General features: G+C 42.7%; 3 protein-coding genes across 4 annotated transcripts in view; all 3 read right to left on the reverse strand.

Moving 5' to 3' along the window:
* Positions 1–389: 389 nt before the first annotated feature.
* Positions 390–3,402, reverse strand: mrpl28 (mitochondrial ribosomal protein L28). Of its 2 annotated transcripts, none has more exons than XM_080460550.1 (6): positions 3,275–3,402; positions 1,940–2,249; positions 1,659–1,811; positions 1,454–1,588; positions 1,266–1,349; positions 390–768 (listed from the first exon to the last, which is right to left on the reverse strand). In XM_080460550.1, exons 2-6 carry the CDS (start codon positions 2,222–2,224, stop codon positions 661–663), a joined length of 765 nt encoding a protein of 254 aa, XP_080316676.1. In that variant the 5' UTR covers positions 2,225–2,249; positions 3,275–3,402; the 3' UTR covers positions 390–660. The 2 variants fall into 2 exon arrangements, with proteins under 2 accessions (XP_080316676.1, XP_080316675.1); XM_080460549.1 differs by having other exon boundaries at positions 1,266–1,352.
* Positions 3,403–4,827: 1,425 nt separating this feature from the next.
* On the reverse strand, positions 4,828–9,079 carry LOC308107411 (proton-coupled zinc antiporter SLC30A1; the record flags this gene model as incomplete). The annotated part of the gene is made up of 5 exons (XM_080459732.1): positions 8,401–9,079; positions 7,708–7,887; positions 6,363–6,598; positions 6,079–6,266; positions 4,828–5,140 (listed from the first exon to the last, which is right to left on the reverse strand). Exons 1-5 carry the CDS (start codon positions 9,065–9,067, stop codon positions 4,828–4,830), a joined length of 1,584 nt encoding a protein of 527 aa, XP_080315858.1. The 5' UTR covers positions 9,068–9,079.
* Positions 9,080–17,269: 8,190 nt separating this feature from the next.
* ppp1r37 (protein phosphatase 1, regulatory subunit 37) overlaps positions 17,270–18,494 on the reverse strand; it is a 42,455-nt gene continuing 41,230 nt past the window's right edge. Inside the window, exons 12-13 of the mRNA XM_080459992.1 lie at positions 18,336–18,413; positions 17,270–17,409 (exon numbers count right to left, since the gene is read on the reverse strand). Coding sequence (XP_080316118.1) covers positions 18,337–18,413 — 77 coding nt within the window. The 3' untranslated portion in view covers positions 17,270–17,409; position 18,336. The remainder of the gene's footprint in view (positions 17,410–18,335; positions 18,414–18,494) is intronic.

Here is an 18,494-nt window from a genome sequence, read left to right on the forward strand (position 1 = left end):
TCACTGCACACATCTGCTCCACATGACAATCTTTAACCTTATTTCTGATCAGAACTTTAATGCACACAAAAAAATAAATCACCAGTGAGATGAAATATAAGATATTTGTATAATCAGGAGTTATTGGGGCGATCGCCAGTCGTTTCTGTTTGATTGATAAATGTTTGTGGAGATGTGGGCATGCATGTCTATTTAGTTTTAAATATTTATTGGATTCAAATGAATGAATGTTACTGAAGAGCTCCAGTGGGAAATGATCCAGTTGGCCAACAAAGCACCTCCACCAATCAATTCTACATTTATAAATCAATGATCATCGATGAAATACATTTTAAAAACATTTCTCTGTAAAGAAAAACTTCCACACCACAATGGAGGCTGAAACAAAGTTAGTGAAAAACAAAACAATCTTTAATTTGTGAAACATCTTACACATGTGTCACACCACCTGAGGTGGGATTATTTACACGGAGAGAAGCTTTCCTCTAATGAATGAACTGTCGTAAGCAAAGAGCTGAAATGCAAAAGACAATGAGCCAAATTTCAAATAAATAAGTTTTAGTTTGACACGCGTCCCCCGCTTTGTGTTCTCCCTGATGGGACAGCAGACGCCGCGGCAGTTCTTCATCATCTTCGTCATCCTCACGAGAAGCTCGACAGTCAGACGGTGGTTCCCGTCTTGTTGACCAGAAGCGGCTCTAACAGCTTCTTCATGTGCAACTCCTCCGTCAGTTTGTCCACACAGACCTTAAACAAAGGATCCGGCTCCTGAGAGACAAGAGTGAGAGGAAGTCAAGTTCACCTCACCGACTCAGCAGTTTACATGTTTACGTTGCTCTTTACATTCATGCATGTGAATATGTGAAGTTTGCATGTTCTCCTTGTTTGTGGGTTTTCTATTGCTACTCCAGTTTCTCCCCACGGTACAAAAAACATTAATTCGAGGCTCACTGATGATTCTAAATTCCTCCTAGGTGTGAACGTGATGTGTTTATTCATTATTAGACAGCTGTGCACTCTGCCACCCTCAGTTGGATGATGAATAACGTTATAGAGTGAAATGACAGCAAGTCGGTGAACACTTGTTCACAGCTTTTCTTTAGTTGGTGTGGTACATCTGAACTGAAACGTGTCTCTTGCTCACTCTCAGGTTCTATCAAACATCCCACGTTTAACTACTTTTTTTGCAAATTTGCTGCCATGTCTGAGTATAGGTAGTGGGAGCATCCGCCACCTGAACACAGTGTGAGAACGGTTCCTGTCACCTTGTGCTCAAGCTGCCTTTGTTTCTCCACGGCCTCCTCCAGACTGAGACCCACCCACTCCGCCTCCTCCTCCGGGATCTCAAACTGCTGCTCAGACACACAGAAGAAACAACACATTCGGTTACAATCTGCACTCTCCAGTCAAAGTCGTGTTGCGCTTCCTTCACACTCGGGACCATCTGACCCACCTTGTATTTGTGGTAGACCTGCTCCTTCTTGACGGGGTCGTCGGGATACAGCTTTGTGTCTCTTTGTGCCAGGCGAAGCAGCATAGCCCTCTTCAAGTTCATGCCCAGCTTGGAGTTCAGGTCCTCCTTCGCCGTCTAAACAATATTCAAATAATAGTCAAGCGGAAAGATGAACCTGCGAAGGCATTTGCTGGCTTTCTCCTACTTTGAGGATGTAAAAGTCGAAGCCGTAGGCGACATCAATGAGGTCCAGAGTGCGAGGGGTGACGGTGATGGTGAACTTGTGGTCGAGGATCTCGCTGTAAAGCTCTCTTTTCAACAGCTGAGGTTTCCAGGTCTTCTTCAGGCGAGTAGACATCTAAGCAAAGTTATGATAAAATACAATTGTTTTTGGTTACTCCACTGAAGTTAAAGTTCAGAAGTTATGAGGTTTCCAAATAAAACAGTAACATCAAGAGAAAAACAAACAACTTCCAAGAGACTTACTTTGTCATTGTTGGCATATCTGTAGCCTGAAATCCACCCTTCTCCTCCCCACAGGCCGGTCTGAGACTGCGGAGGGTAGTAAATGGGGATGGGGACATCCTGCACTCGCTCCTTCTGCCCTGTTTTTGGGTTAGCTCGGTACTCCACACCAAGGGGCTTCCAGTGGACGGGCGTTGGCTCCTTCACCTCAAGGGACTTGAGGAAGTGTTTCGGGAGACGAGCGTAGATACCCTGCTTCAGCTTCAGGGCATCCCACATTTTGACGGGGTATTTATGAAGAGGCATGATGATTTTAATCCGATGGTTGTATCTGGAACACAGACCAGGGAAAATGTAAACATCTCAATTTACAGACGTTCCTGCAGGTGATGAAAAATGAACATAGTGAAGTTTGTTGTTGTTTACAAGCATAGAACAGCTGCTGAGTTTTCATCACAAGTAGTAAGATGTCCCAGAGTTGATAAGAAACCCAATTGCGTCTCAGGTTGTATTAATGAAGTTATGAAGATTATGCAGACACAAAGTTCATTCCCACCTTATTATACATAAATGTTCTGGCTTTTTCTGACATTCCTGCAGGGGTCTGAAACCATTCTGAATAAGCCACTATGCACCCACGTCAAACCAAATAAAACGCATGGATGTACAGATCATAGTTCACATTCAAAATTAAGATCAAACAGCATAAAAACTTTGGGATGGAATTTTGTCAATCCTTACAAAAATATTATATTAATATATAAAAATATTATATTAATATTACTGCAGTTAAAAACTGCTCAGTGTCCTCAATCAAACCCGAAAACAAAAAACCCAAACAGACACAGATATATATATATATATATATATATATATATATATATAGGCCTGTCTGAGTTCTGCAGACCAACACAGTAAAGATGGCAACTGATGGGGAACCTTAGAAATAAGCAAACCGTGCAGATTTACGTTTTAGAACTCTTACAAAGGCCACAGGAGACACGACGAGGTGTCACATGTTGTACATGAACTGGTAATAAACTAATAGTTTGATCACTGATGGTTTTACGCTCCAAATTCAAGTTATTCATCATATTATGAATTAGTTGATTGAATTAAAAGATAATTATATGACGAGGAGGTATACACATCTGTGAAAACAACAAGAGACAGCAAACAGCTCCACTAAGTGAGCAGTCTTTCTAAATGCAACAAAGATTAAAAAAACTAACAGCACAACTTTCATAATGTTCGCCAGACGCTCTCCATCGCCGGCCGAAAACACGGATGCATTTAATTGATTCAATGAAATGATTATTAACGACATCAACGTGGGAATTTGTCAAATGTTCTTACCAACGAACAACAAAAACGGGATCTTCGCCAACCATAAAGATATTTTTCAATCCACGCTCACTGACAAGGACATCATGCACACTCCATCACTTCCGCAAAGATAGCCCCGCCTCCTCAACCGAGCAATCTGATTGGATGGAGGGACATCCGGAAATCCGGAAAAGTAATTTACGATACTATTTTTAAAAAAGTAAATGTACGCCCAAATAAAGTAGAAAATCAAGCAAAATACAAACAATAAATTGCATTTGCAGAAGCAGTGAATTTGCAGTTGTTTTAGGAAAAGCTTACGGCGCGGTTATATTGCGACGGAAATGACGTCACGGGTGTTGGCGTCACGAGATTTTGAATAGCGAGGAAAAACAAATAATATGAGGAAACGTCAGAAACATTGGTCTCAATCATAATAACAAACAAGTGACATTTCACGGCTCATTCTCGCCCGAAAGGTGGAATTGAACCACTCTGCCGCTAAGCAGCTACAGGTTTGAAGCCTGCACCCCGGACCACCGAGGCTCATCCGGGCATTTCCAGCAAGGCTCATGAGTGTTTTATATACAGAATCTAAACTACAACTATCTGACTCACGGTATCAAAATTTTTTTAAAGTTTCGTTTTTGGTTTCATTCAGCTTTGTTTGAAAGTTGCAACTCGATGCTTCCTCAGATTCAGCACAACTGTAGCTAAATAAGGCACAATCCAGACATATATTCTGGTGTGAATGGTTCATGCACATCAGCTGCGTTCTGATTGGTTCTTTGATATGAAGGTGGAGCCACGTGATAAATAGACAGGTAACTGTCCCACCATGCATTCAAAACACCCCGGTTCCCCATGTTTCCTTGCTTTTTTTGTATTTCTAGAAGTGCCAATTAATCACCATATCATATTCTCACTTACTTTGTTTTCTTATATTCAAATGAATTAATGATTTCCTTATTTTCTATCCACATTTAGCTACAGGAAAGATTATTTGTCATTAAATCATGATTAATCTATTATTCCCATCATAGGAAGATAATGATATATCATATATAAATATGTGTACATTATTATCAAGCCTTTTATGTCTATCATGTCACTGTAACGCTCATGAAGAAATGAACTGATTTCAATTCATCTTAATGAAAACGTTTCCAAAAATTCAAGCATGATAAAGATGAACAAAAAGGCATTCCAGTGATTAAATTGGCACTGGGAGCTGGTTTTAATGTGTGTGGTTAAGTGTTGCAGAATGCTGCTTATTTGTAGTGACCTATTTCATATTTAATCCATGTTGATAATCTATCACCCATCAACAGTATGACATGACATATAAAGAACACATTTTATTATCGTAATTTTACTTTAATACACACATATGAAATCATACAGTTCCCAGACACAAATAAAACAATGCAACATAAATATGAAATGAACATTTTCAGCATGAAAATCTTTGGAGTAGCATCATGTCACACAACCAACAGTACACCTTCATCAAATGTACAGGCACTTAAAAAGGTTGACATCAATTGTTTTACTATCATTTCCACCGTTCCAGACTCCTGTGGTCAGAGGAACGTGTTCTCGATGACCAGAGTCTGGAGCTCGTCCTTGCTTTCCCCAGCTGGTGGCGCCATTGGGCTCCGGGTCTCCTCCTCCAGAGGAGAGCAGCACATACTTTTAGAGCAGTCCTTCCTGCAGGCGAGGCTGCAGGCGAGGTGAGGAGGAGGAGAGGGGTCCTCTCTGTGGATGACTGGGGAGGCATCCGCACCCCTGCTTGCAGAGGACGCAGCCGCAGAGGCAAACTCCGGCTGAACTGTGCAGCATCTCACTCCCACGCTCTGCAGCACTTTAGTGACTCCCGACATCACATCAGCACACCTGGACGGATGGAAAAACAAGTGTCTGAGTCACCAGAATGACCAGAAAACAGGTTTGCCCTTGAATAATGTAAACAAGTCTTCACGTAATGTAATAAAGTTGGATTATGCAAAAATAAAAGGAGGGATCCGTGTTGTATCTCTATGACGTTGCTCATAAAAGTGTTTCACTTACAGAGGAGATTCAATGTTTTGTTTTTCTTCACATCTGTATTGAAAAGAAAACCATCGTTTTTCGTTTTTGGGCTGAGGTCAAAAAATAATAAATCCCTGTAACCTCAAGTAAATTAAAGCATAATAGGCACAGCGGTACTTTGCATAATGGCACGTAAAGGAAGGTTACAGTTTTTAAAAATGAAATGAATTGGAAATGATCTGATATGATCAAAAGCATACAGCACATTGAATAAAAAAAATTAAATAACAGATTAAATTAAAACTTCATATAAGCGGCAAGTTTCCTTTATTTGATTATAAACAGCTGTTGTTCTTTATGTTTGGGTTTGCTGTATTTATGGAACATAAGGACTGGCTGCTCTCTGTTGGGGTGAGTTTATGTGCCTGTTATAACACTCTGTACGATGTGGCTGGAAGTAATGATCAATATTCGATTCTCATATTAGAGGTAAACATTTGTGAAACCTTGGTCAAATGTCCATGGGTAATACTTTTGACCACGCTGTATAAAAGTTAGAGAAACAATGGTATGGAGAATAGATGGATGGACAAATGACTGAATTAAAGGTGCTTATTGATAAATGTTGAAATCAATATTGTAAAAAAAAACAAACATCAACCAGAATGTGTTTGAATGTGTGCAGGGAAGTTTGATTTACCGTAATAGACCCATCAGAAGAAGAAGAAATCCCAAATTGATGTTGATTTTAAATGTGTTTGCATTCAGAACGACATATCAGCTCGTTTTAATACAACTTTCACCTGTGTGGTGGAAAGCCCTCAGAGTAGTGCACATGCACCGAAGCCACCGCTATGGATTCATTCAGCTGCCAGATGTGGAGGTCATGCACGGCCTGGACTCCAGGAACACTTTCAATCCTGCGTCCTACATCAGACACACAGATGTGCGGAGGTGTCGCCTGTAGCAGCATCAGCCCATACTTGTACACCTGCAAGTGTTTTATCGAAGAGAGAACAGAAACACCGCGGGTGCAGATGACTCTTCATGAAAGATGCTTTGCATGCAAATGAGTGTAGAATCTGACCTGCGGCAAGGAACTGGCAATCAGAGTGATTACAGCCAGCAAGGAGAGGGCAGGATCCAGGTAGACCAGAGGATTACAGGCTTCAGAGCTGTGTGGGAACTGAGGGGCAATCAGCAGCATCACCAGGCTGTTGATCAGGGCAAGAGGGGACGTGAGAAGCCCCTGAAGGACAGAGACAGACGGCAGACGGCACACTGGAGGCTTCTGATGCAAACTTTTCGATGCACCGAGAGAGTCTGAAATAGAACAAAAGTGCAATGCCATTTTTTTTAGATGGTTAGAGAAGAGCTGTAAAGCTGCTGGGATGTAGAGAAAGCAGGACTAAGAATAATAATAACAATACTGAAAATAATTATAGTATCTTCCTCAATGATTATCTTACACTTATTCTGTTCCTAGATCGAGACCTTAGTGAGAGCGTTTAGGCCAAGTTAAACAATAACGTTTTTTATAGGTGTGTTATGTTATGTAGATAAAATTTCTATCTAAATAATAATAATAATAATAATAATAATAATAATAATAATAATAATAATAATAATAATAATAATAATAATAATAATAATAGTAAACCCTATTCAATTAATTATTTCCTTTTTTAAATCATGAGGGCCACAAACATTTCAGTTTGACTCCCAGTGGACCAGATTGTGGTCAAACTCTCTACAATGACGATATTTAACAATTATGACCTCAAATGTGTCAAAAGGAACTCTGTATATTTCTCCAAAATATGTTTGCTATATAGACGTGCTCATTTGATATTGTAATCTCAAAGTTGTTAAAGTGATCTTCCTCTTGTAATCTCTTGAATCACCAAATCATGGATTGACTGTGTTTCATGCTGTATAGAGCAGGGAGGTGTTGTCTGATACACAATAATTAAATTCAATGTGTTCACATGGAATTTGATGTTAAGTGTGTTGGGGGGAAAAAAAAAAAGCACCAATATCACCAAACCTACAAACACACAGAACACTTAACAAGGTGAATAATAACATTTTGTCATGAAACCAAGATGCTTAAAACAATTAAGAGTAGATATAGAATTCAGTTCCGATGGTTAAAGCAGCTGTTCTCCAGAGGGGCATCGTGGGGAAAAAGGGGGTCAGTTTGAAAAGTGAATCTCTTTTTTTCCCCCCATGCGGACGATGTTCTATGTTCTAAGTTTACATGTTCTCCCTGAGCGTGTCTCCTGGCACTCCGCATTCATCCAGAAAAGTTTACCTGGGATTTGAGGAGTTCATTTCTATTGGATGTCCGTCTCCTTAATGCTGATCATTCATTAGATATTATTCTTCAGATCCAAAACCACGGTTTCAACAGTTTAACAGGACATACTCACCGTTGCTCTCTACTCTGTTCTCCTGCAGGCCGACCTCCGACTGCTGGCGCTGGGTTTGGGAGTCCCAGTCAGGGATGCTGGAGGTTTCTGGGTTACAGAGGACAATGCTGCGGAGTGAGTTGTCCGCAGAAGACTTTGCTGTGTGTTCCTGCTCCTGCCGGCTTACAAATTCCTCTTCCGCTGTGGGAGTTGAAGAGAGGAATGATAAACAAACATGGACCCCGTTTGATCCTCCTTCCAGCTGGATATACACACCGAGCAGCTTCAGCACATTGAGGTGTGTTGGAGCGATCCTCACCTGGACCTGCACTCACTTCAACCAGCACCACACACACCTCACTCTATCTGTATCCTACTATTGAGCCTGCTGGGAACATGGCCTTTTGTATATTCAGAGATAAAAAAACAACAACAACACAACAAATGTATGTTTGAATACAAAATGTCCATTTATTGCCTGTAACTTCAAGATTCTGGTAAATCTGCGGGAATCACATGAAACAACTGACTTTTGTTTGTGCAGAAGAAATGATTATTTGTTTTCTGTAAAGCAGCTGAAAGTGGATGTCAGGGTTCATTCACATGTTCGGCCTCATGCTTCCTTGTTTTATCAGAAAGACTGAGAGCAGCTTTGTTATTCTTGGATTATTCTAAAGTGTTTCCACAACTTCCATCTCTTTTCCTGCACGTTACCTTTATGTCTTACTTGAAGGCCAGTCCCGTCCGCCGGCCGTTCATCCTGCCCGTGTCTCAGATGAGGCCAGTTCAGCCCAAACACCAGCATCTTGTGGAGCAGACTCCCAGCTCCCACCACCACCAGCAGCAGCGGGTGTTGTAGCGGGTGTGGATTCAGAAAAAAGCCGACGATTTCCAATAAGTAAGAGATGCACAAAGAGGTCAGGAGGAGGGTGGAGAGGAAGATCCCCACAGACGAGATCCTGCTGCTGGAGAAGACCAGGCCACAGTTTGGGGCTGCAGGAGAGACGCTTGGGGAGGAGAGCTGGTTCAGGTTGACCACGTGGCCCGGTGGAGCAGTGGGAGGCTGGTCTGACACGGCCTGGGTCTCGCTGCCAAGCGGAGATGTGATGGGTGAACCTGCAGGCAGAGTGAGAGGGGGTCCGGCGGCAGAGGGAGAGGAGAGGGGAGGGAGCGGAGGAGAGGCAGCGGAGTCCACAGAGGAGAGCAGAGACTTGCTGAAGGCCGCAGTCTCAGGGAGAGGAAGAGCCATGTGTATGAGGACGAAGAGCGTGTGGAATCCATCCACCATTGTGATGAGGGATTTACACAGGTGACTGATGGCCACCTCGCACATCAGCAGCAGGAGAGTGACTCCCAGCATGCACCAGTGTAGCAGCCTCATACCTGCAACTGAGAACAGACCAAGTTTTTGAATTTTTTTTTAATGTTTTATAGCTTTTAACTAACCTATTTATTATGAGCTACAGACTTTGATATCAATGCCAAAGCTCGAGAGATCTATATGCAGACAGATGTTTCCTCTCACAGATTAAAAAAAAACTTTCATGTGAAACTCTAATGAAGAAACAGCAAAACTTTATAATCGTCACACTTTGTGTGCAGAAGCAATGAAAACGTGTATCAAACTAATGATAAACCAGGAAATCATACAGACATTACTACCTTTACAAACTGCTCTGCAAGAAACATATAAAAATTCGTTTTTAAGTTTTCTGCCACTTTCCATCAACGTTACCAACATTACCTACAGTCACACAGGTTTTTTTGTAATGAATGAAGTACCTTACATGCGGTTTTTACAAAATTACAAATGTATTGGATGAGTATGTTATTACAGTTTATTAGTGCAAATCTGAGCCAAACACGTCAACGTCCTGTGTACATTTTGCTACGTTTGTCCTTACGGAGCATAATGTGCACTTTAATGAGAGGGTTCAGATCACTGATCGTCAGAAAGGAGACAATGTGCACAATGAGTCATTTTACTTTTGTTTCCTTGAAACAGATTTGAAGCAAAACCCTTTTTTTTCTTTTTCAATAAACCTTAAAAAAAAAAAATCTGGATATTGTCCAGAAAATAGGTATTTCTACATGTTCCATTGTAAATCACGACTGATCCAACATCTTAAATCGAGGAGATTTTGCACAAGAAACACAAACACCACAAATAAAGTTTAAGGTTGAATTACCGGCTGTCAGGTTCAGGTTGGACTCCTGGATGTGATCTGTGTGACCAAATCAGAAGAATGTCATCCATGGCGCTCAGCCTCTCTCTCTCTCTCTCTCTCTCTCTCTCTCTCTGTCCCGCCACACTCCTCCTCTTCTCTAATCGCAGTCATGTGAGCTGGAGAGGGGGTGGGTGGTATCGTCCTCTCCTCGGCCGTCCCTGTTTGCATTCCCTTCCCTCCTCAGCTCGCTGGTGGGAGAAAAAAGCCTCCAGCGGGCGTTCACACAGCCCACCCGTCCACCCGCCCGTCACACAACCTCTGAACACATCAAGTAAAGCTAATTTGCACTAATTAAATCCCCATCATATTGTCAGGATTACATAATCAGATCACATGATAAGGTGAGGTCCCTAAGCTTCATCAGGCCTCAAAGACTTTCGGATACTTGCGTAGAGCTCAGAGTTATACGTTATGACTGCATGAATGTCCTCTCCATGAATATAGACCAGGTGCAGCGTTATCAGGCAAGTTCTAGTTATTGATGATGGATCTTAATTGAATGGTGGTGGGACTTCAGCCTTCCAAACCTTGGCCATGTCTCTCAGCACTGCACAACTTGTACTTCTGAATTCTCCAGGTGGAAACAACCCAAAGGTTTTCTCTGGTTACAGATCAGACCTGCACAACGGTCAGGACAAAAGGTCACAAAACTGTCGGTGCAGCAATGTTCTTGGGATGTCTGGTGTGAATCGCTCACTGTCATCTTTACAGGATGACCACGACTCGGGAAAGTAGCAACCGTGTACTTTCAGTGCACGGTTGCTACTTTTCCTGTTTCTACTCGGGAAAGTAGCAACAGTGTAACAACCAAAGGTTTTCTCTAGTTACGGATCAGACCTGCACAACGGTCAGGGCGAAAGTTTTCACAAAACTGTCGGTGCAGCAATGTCCTTGGGATGTCTGCTGTGAATCGCTCTCTTGAGGTCATGCCACAGCACCTCAATGGGGTTGAGGTCAGGACTCATCAGGATCATCCTCTGTTCGGCGTCAGTTGGCAGACAGATGGTGTCAAGTTTTCTTGCAAAATGTCTTGGTAAACTTGGGAATTAATTTCTCGGTCGATGACAGCAATCCATCCAGTTCCTGAGGCAGCAAAGCAGCTCCAAACCATGATGCCCCCTCCGCCATGTTTCACACTTGGGATGAAGTTTTGATGTTGGTAGCCAGTAGTGCTGTGGAAGAGCCAGGGGCTCTTTGGCAAACTCCAAACATGCAGCAATGTTTATTTTGGACAGGAGTGTCTTCCTCCGTGTCGTCCTTCCATGAACCCCATTCAATGTTTTACTAACTGTAGATCAATGTGCCAGAGATTTATGTAACTCTCTGGCTGACACTAAGATTCATATACAGTGGATGAGTGAGCTTTTACTAAATGTTCTTACACTGTTACCAAGTGTGCGTGCATTATTGCTTTTGAGGTCATGACAAACTCCATTACTGGATGTCCCTGTTGTACCTTGGTCCTCAAACAAATAAAACCCCAAAGATCTAGGATATTCCAGTCTGCAGGGAGGCTGTGAAAGGCAGTGGTTAAGACAACAGAGCACATCGTTCTACAGTCCTACCCTAAGGGATATGGGGTTCGACTTTTTTATCAGCCTGGCTATAGTGCTGAAGAGAAACCTCGGATTGTTTTCTTGGACTATCTTCAGCAGGATCTTCATTTGACTTCTGTTCAGAGCGCCACAGTAGAGAGCAGAGAGGACGTTGTGGTCCCCTTGGCTCCTGGATGGCAGTGAGGAGGGATTCGTTTCAGTCGACTGGACAGTGAATCAACATGGCAGATTGAGGGTGACACCAGAGCTAAACCTCTTCTGTTCCACCCTTAATGCCCACACATTCCTGAGGCACCGCTCGGCCCAAGGAAAGGCTGGACGAGGAAGTATTTGATCACTTTTGTGTTGCCCCCCCGCCCAAAAGAGACTGAGGACCCGCAGGCCAGACAGCCTCGATGGACATTCAGTGCCTCCACAGCTGCACAACACTGTGCCCAGGCAGTGAGTGGGAAGTCCAATAATCTGTGATCACACCTTCACAACGCTGTGCAGACGGTTCCTGTCCTGTAGGGTGATGGAGTGATACCAGCAGGACAGAGAGCCAGAGCACTGTCCACGAATGTGTAAATTAATTTGAGTGCTTAATTTTAAGCATTGTGCATAAAACTGATCGTAAACAAGTATTTATTTTTATTGAAGGCCTTCTTCATAAAAACGGAAATAGAGACCCAGTGTTCTGTTGTGTGTTTGGGACATTTGACTAATTGCGGTCTCTCGGGTTGATTCTGGTTACAGTTTAACAACTTTCTCACAATCTCCCCTGCACTTTCTGTATTATTAGAGTATTATCGGGTGGAGAGGATTAGTGTGGCCAGGAATTCCTACAGTAACACATACAGAGCGGAGCTCCCACCCTGTACTTCACACCCTATCACCAGGGCAGCCCCCCCCCCCCCCCCCCCCACCCACCCACATAATGGGGAGGGTGAGGACATTCACATGAAGGAGACAATGTTCAGTGGGAACTTTTCCAGGAATCTATTGCTGCTCCTAACTCTTTGACAGCAAATAGAAGATGGCCTCTGTTAGTAGCTTAGTCAAGGAGCATATCTTTACTTTTTTTTTTTTTTCTGCCACAACTTTGTCTTCATCTCCTGGGAGCGCCACAGACTCTGGAGTCTGCTTCAAAAATCACTTCAAATGTGTTGTTGAAGCCAAAGCCTTGTTTACACAATACATCATCAAGCTCTGCCATGAATCCGACATCATTAGGTCATTGTCCTTGCATATTGACGCATGATGGAGCCAGTGACACTACGTTTGTCTCTATACTTCACCTGGAGGGTGACATCGAAGCTTTGAGACGGTATCATAAATGTAGAGCAGACCAGAGCTTTCAGCAGGAAGAATACATTACAAACCAAGTTTTCATCATCATTCTATACTGCATCTTTGGACAGTTTGGCCCATTACTCTTTCAAGCGCCATCGGGTTGGAAAGCGTCGACGTACACCCACCTGCCGCTCAGATAGCGTTCCCACTTGGTTCTTAAAGGATGTATTTCAGCCGCCGGTTGGTCAGGACATTTTATCCATCATTAATTGTTCCTTGTCCCCTCATCTTTTAAGCATGCAACTATCCCCCCCCCCCCCCCCCCCCCCAGAGGCTGGATTACTGTACTGTCCTTTATTCGGGCATCAGTAAGTGCAGTGTCCAAAGGCTGCAGCTGGTGCAGAACGCTGCTGCCAGATTAACAGGCACCAGGAGGAGTGACCACATTCCACCAATCCTCTCTGCACTTCACTGGCTGCCTGTCACTTTTAGAAGAGATTTTAAAATCTTACAACTCGTTTTTAAAGCCATGAATGGTCTGGCTCCTCCTTATAGCAGAGATCTGCTTACTCTGTATAAGCCAGAGCGCTGTCTGAGATCCTCTGGCAGGGGCCTACTAATGGTTCTAAAAACTAGGCTCGTTACCAAGGGTGACAGAGCCTTTGCTGTACAGGCTCCTCAGCTCTGGAACGCCCTGCCAGAGGAGCTCAGACAGGCAAACTCATTAGCCTGTTTTAAGTCTGGTCTTAAAACTCACTTTTATCACTTGGCTTTTATAAACTGAAATTCTTTTGTTGTTTTTGCCCTTTTCCTTCTGATCTCTGTATTTTATTATTGTAATTTTATTGTGGTTTTAATGTAAAAGCATTTTGTAACATTATTTAAAAAAGTGCTGTACAAATAAAAGTTATTTTCAGATGTCTCCAGATATTAAAGTTTGTGCTCTGGCTGGGCCACTGAAGGACCTTCAGAGTTGTCCTGAAGCCACTCCGTTGATATCTTGTGGCTGGGTGCTTTCGCTCATTGTCCCAAAAGATGAACCGTCACCCCAGTCTGACGTCTGCAATCTCCACAGCATGATGCTGCCACCACCATGCTTCACTGTTGGATTGGTGTTGACCGAATGATGAGCGGTGCCTGGCATTCATGCCATAGAGTTTGAACTTCATTTCATCAGAGCACAGAATTTAGTATTCTCATGGTCTGGTGACAGCCCTTTGAAACTTCTAAAACCGCATTTTTCTGTACTCTTCCCCAGATTAGTGCCTCGAGACAACTCCGTCTCAGGGACTACAGAGAATGTGTGCCTTTCCAAATCATGTAAACTCAATTTACCACCTTTGGACTCTCATCGAAGTTACAGAAACACCTCGGGGAGGGTCAGTGGAGACTGGATAAACTTGAGCTCAGTTTTGAGGTTCCTGGTTGTGAACACTTATGTACATGTGTTGGTTTTTTTTCATTTTTATTTTTAACACATTTTCAAACATTAGTTTTTTTTTTTGCATCATGGTATATTTCCTGTAGAATATTGATGGAGAAACTGAATCTGAAGTATGCAAAATATCAAAACATGGAAAAATTCCTTCCAGATGCACTGTACATCTAACATTAAACGACATGGTGTCGTTTAAATACCATTTAACTATTTTTATATGCAAACCCCCCCCCCCCCCCCCCCCACCAAAAAAAACCCTCCGAACTCATGTGAAAATCTAATGTGTGAATTTCTTCACCGAGCAGCTGTACAGCTGCAGAGTGTGTTTTATCCGTGTAATCTCCCCCGAAAAATTCACAAAGCCCACAGGACACCAAAGCAGAGAGCAGAGGAATTTCGGACAAATTATATTCTGGCAGGACAAACGGATCAGACAATATGTTGAGACAAGTTTATAGAAACTGTTCGACAGCATCACAAGAAGCGACAGGTCTTTTGTATTCAAACTTTTGACGATAACTATATTCAAACCACTTGTATTTTTATGGCGGTAGAGTTCTTTGCTATTACAGTTTAATATTCTCATCTGATTAGCATGCCATGAACCTTTTCATTTGACAGGAGACTGTAGAAGGTATGGGAGCCATCATAATGACTGGTATAGGAGCGCAACACTTTCTTTACTCGTTGGCAGATAAAGACGTAGAAGAGATATGGTCATGATCATCGTGTCTGGCCAATCCTGCAAACAGCAACTCGATAAGAATATAAAGGGAGTCGGAAACTAAAAATATAGGAAAATTAAAAAAAAAAAAAAAAAAGCTGACAAATGTTTCAAAGCCTGAAAATGTTTGGTTCCATTTGGACTGATGGTCTAAAACATTTGTTCATGAATTTGTTCATTCAAGGAACTGATCATTCGCTTCAACATTGAATAAAATAGTTTAAGATCATTGATCAACTGAATTATGAGCCATTTCTGAAAACAGCCAACAGGTTCAGCACAGCACTAATATATTAACCTTTTTCTAAACACAAAAAAACCGACATTATAAACAGCCTCTGGTGGGTTTGTTTTACTGAAACCGTGATAATTATCTTTAATTTAAGTAAAAATTATTGAAAGAAATCCTTCAAAGGCACTGAACCTATTACCGATATTCATTATGCAACTAGTATTTTATTAAAGTGGTTTACAACTCCCCCCCCCCCCCCTTTGCGTTTTATCTCCTTTTCTTTGTGTGTGTTCAGATATTCTGAAAGTCGAGTCACTTCATTGAAACATTCAGTCATACAATTAGTCATTACATGCATTTATTGGAGAGGAACAAATTTTTGCCATACATATCTGTGATTACCAGCACATTTCAATTAAGTTAACAAATTATTAAAAATTTCTAAAAATTAAAGCATTACAAACAGTGGGAGGGGCAAAATATCTGTTGGGTGGAGGAAAGCAGAGGGGGGGGGGGGGGGGGGGGCTGAGCGGCGCTCCAGTGAGAAGAATAAACCCACGTGTGTGTAAAATAAAAATGGAAGCAGGGGAAAGCGGTTCTCTGCACAGACACACATGAAGCAAATACGTAGTTTGTCTGCCGCCCTCGGTCGGGGAAAAAAAAAAAAAAAAAAAAAAAAAAAAGATTCAAGGGCAGAAGTCGATCAGACATGAGCACATAATGCAGTTTGGAGTTTGATCTCCCAGGTCTGGAGGAACCCCTGCGACTGCCAGCGCCCCCCTGTGGCCACAGCTTCATCCAGCAGAGTAGCTTTAAAACAACAAGGAGGGTGAGGACCCTTAAAGTTTCCCCGTGTTTGCTTTTATTACTGCACCCCGACTGCCAGCAGGAGTCAAGCCTTCAATATTTACCTTTCCTCACCGCCCCGCTCCCAAAAAACTAAATATTTGCTCTAATATGTATATGAAATATACAACAAAATAGGTCGTCTTTAAAAGGTAACCCCTGAATAGAAAGAAAAATAAAATAAAAAGGAGGGGTGAAGGAGAAATGGGGTAAATTAAATCAGAAAGGCTCATTCAGCTATAAAATAAATACAAAACTGATTTTTTTTTCCAAAGCAGCCAAATTAAAAAAAAAAAAAAAAAACTGAATGTGAGGTGGTGACATAGAAGGCAACATGAGTGAGGAAGTGAGGTGGGATGGCACGAAGAACCAGCGGAAGACTGGGGTGGGGAGAGACGACGACCGTGACAGAGACCGGCTGCTTTAATGTCAAGAGTTTTACAGGATGACGGCTGGTCACACGGAGCAGCAACAGGAGTCTGTTGCTCCAAACAAGAAAGAAAAAGAAAAAAAACAAAAAACAACAACTTTAGAATGTAAAAACCTCAACCCAAAACAGACAGCTTACTTCCTGATATTGTCAGAAGTTTGGGGTTTTCCAGCAGGGAGCAAATCACCAACTGCGACCTTCAGAAAGTGTTTCAGGAGACAGTGGCGACTCGTCCTCCCAACATCAGAGAGGGTGGGTGGGTGGTGGGTGGGGGTTCCTGAGGGGCCAAAGTGAACAGAGGACGAGAAAACAAACCGCAGCGAGGTCACTTTGGCAGAGGTCCCTTAGAGGTTTTAGTTTGGGGGCAAGTGGACGTTTAAAACAGACACCCTTTTTCATCCTCAGCTTTCTCCGATAGAAAAGTTTGGACCTTCTCCCGTCATGTGAGCTTAACGTCGTCATCCACCCGTGTTTTATGTATTCTGAGCAAACCCCCGCGATGCACACCGTCACCGCCGTGTCCCTCTCGATGTGCGTTGTGGATAAAATCTTGAATTGCTTGTTGTGGATGTTTGAAGAAGAGAGCGAGGGCTGTGAGAAACATCCATGTTCTGTCTTTGGTTAGTGCTTTGTTCTCCGTCTCTCACAAAAATGTAGTGACAACAACTTATTCCTCCCTCCCCACCCCGTCCCTATACTGCGTGTGTGTGTGTGTGTGTGTGTGTGTGTGTGTGTGTGTGTGTGTGTGTGTGTGTGTGTGTGGTCCAGAGGTTGATGTAGTGTTGAGGCGAAGGGTTTGTATTGAGCTCCGACACAGTTGGTTTGTCCTCTGTGTCTTTGCCATCTTCGGTCAGTATTTTCATATTTTTCGGTCACATCGGGTCTCTCCGTTGAGTCGGTGGTTAAGAAACAACAAAAACATCGTAGGGCGTCCGGTCATGTAGTCGAGCATGACAAACTATCCGAGGGGTGTTTTCATGTGTCCACGCCGTCCTGCCTGTGGAGGAGAAAGAATCCATCAGCTCGGAATGCAGCAGAAAACATTTCATTAAAAAGGAGTCATCGCTTCCGTTTGACTCTCAGGTCACAGGCTTGTGGCGCCCTCTGCTGGTCAACAGGACAAACAGGCGGAGCAATATGAGATGAGTGTGTCATAACTGGCATTAAACAGGGCAAACAAATGAGAAATTAAACAATGACGCTTGCTGGGCAGTGCAATAAGAGGTATTAGGGGTTGGATTTCCTCAGATCCAAACTGAGTGACGTTGTTACCGAGTGACAGCAAATTTATGAAACTCCAACATGATGACCAGGAAGTATTTTATCCAAGTGAATTAGACAGATGAATGAATGACCTGCACACATATTAATGCTATCATTGAGCAGACAACTGATACACGATAACTACCGTAATTTCTGGACTATAAGCTGCTACTTTTTTCACAGGTTAATGCACTTCATGCCACCAGATTCTACTTCCGCATGTAGATAAATCCGGTCTTGAGCGCCTGTGCTTCTCCACAACTTGCCCTAAAAGTGATATTTCTGCTCTTCGTGACCTCGTCTTGTGCTGCTTTCCGTGGTCAGGAACTTGAGCAGCCGACTGCCACAGGTGATGTGTTCAGGTGCATCACGTAAAGCCGCACTGCTGGACTCCGTGGTAGAGAAATCTTCCTCCTCACAATCACAATCAGCAAATAACCGATAAAATACTTTAGCAACAGAGATAATACTGCGATATTGTCTGTCTGTCGGTCTGCTGGCTGAAAATATGAGCAATCCCTACCCCTATTCCTTTTATGATTTGCAATTTCTTATTCACTGTTACGGTCTATAAAATCTCCATTTTATGGAAACCTTGCAGATTGTCGTTAGTATGACGATGATGATCAGTTTCCTGGAGATGAAGGTTTGCTTCCTCACCTCACGGAGCATCTTTTCCCGTGTCCAAACTGGCTTCTAGCAGCAGCTCCTCCAGGTCCTGTCCACAGCTGACGCTCACTACGTCAGGGACACACAACAAACGTTATCCAACGAGAATTTCACACCTAAAAGCAACCGCCGTTAAAGAAAGTAGCTCAG

This window comes from Lipophrys pholis (genome assembly GCF_963383615.2).
Source record: "Lipophrys pholis genome assembly, chromosome: 3".
In the NCBI taxonomy this organism is placed as follows: domain Eukaryota; kingdom Metazoa; phylum Chordata; class Actinopteri; order Blenniiformes; family Blenniidae; genus Lipophrys; species Lipophrys pholis.

Coding starts and splice junctions, on each gene's coding strand:
- mrpl28 (XM_080460549.1), bottom strand. CDS start 2,224: ATGCCTCTTCATAAATACCCCGTCAAAATGTGGGATGCCCTGAAGCTG. Junction 1,812..1,939: donor GATATGCCAACAATGACAAA/GTAAGTCTCTTG, acceptor AACTTTGCTTAG/ATGTCTACTCGCCTGAAGAA. Junction 1,353..1,453: donor AGGTCTACCACAAATACAAG/GTGGGTCAGATG, acceptor GTGTCTGAGCAG/CAGTTTGAGATCCCGGAGGA.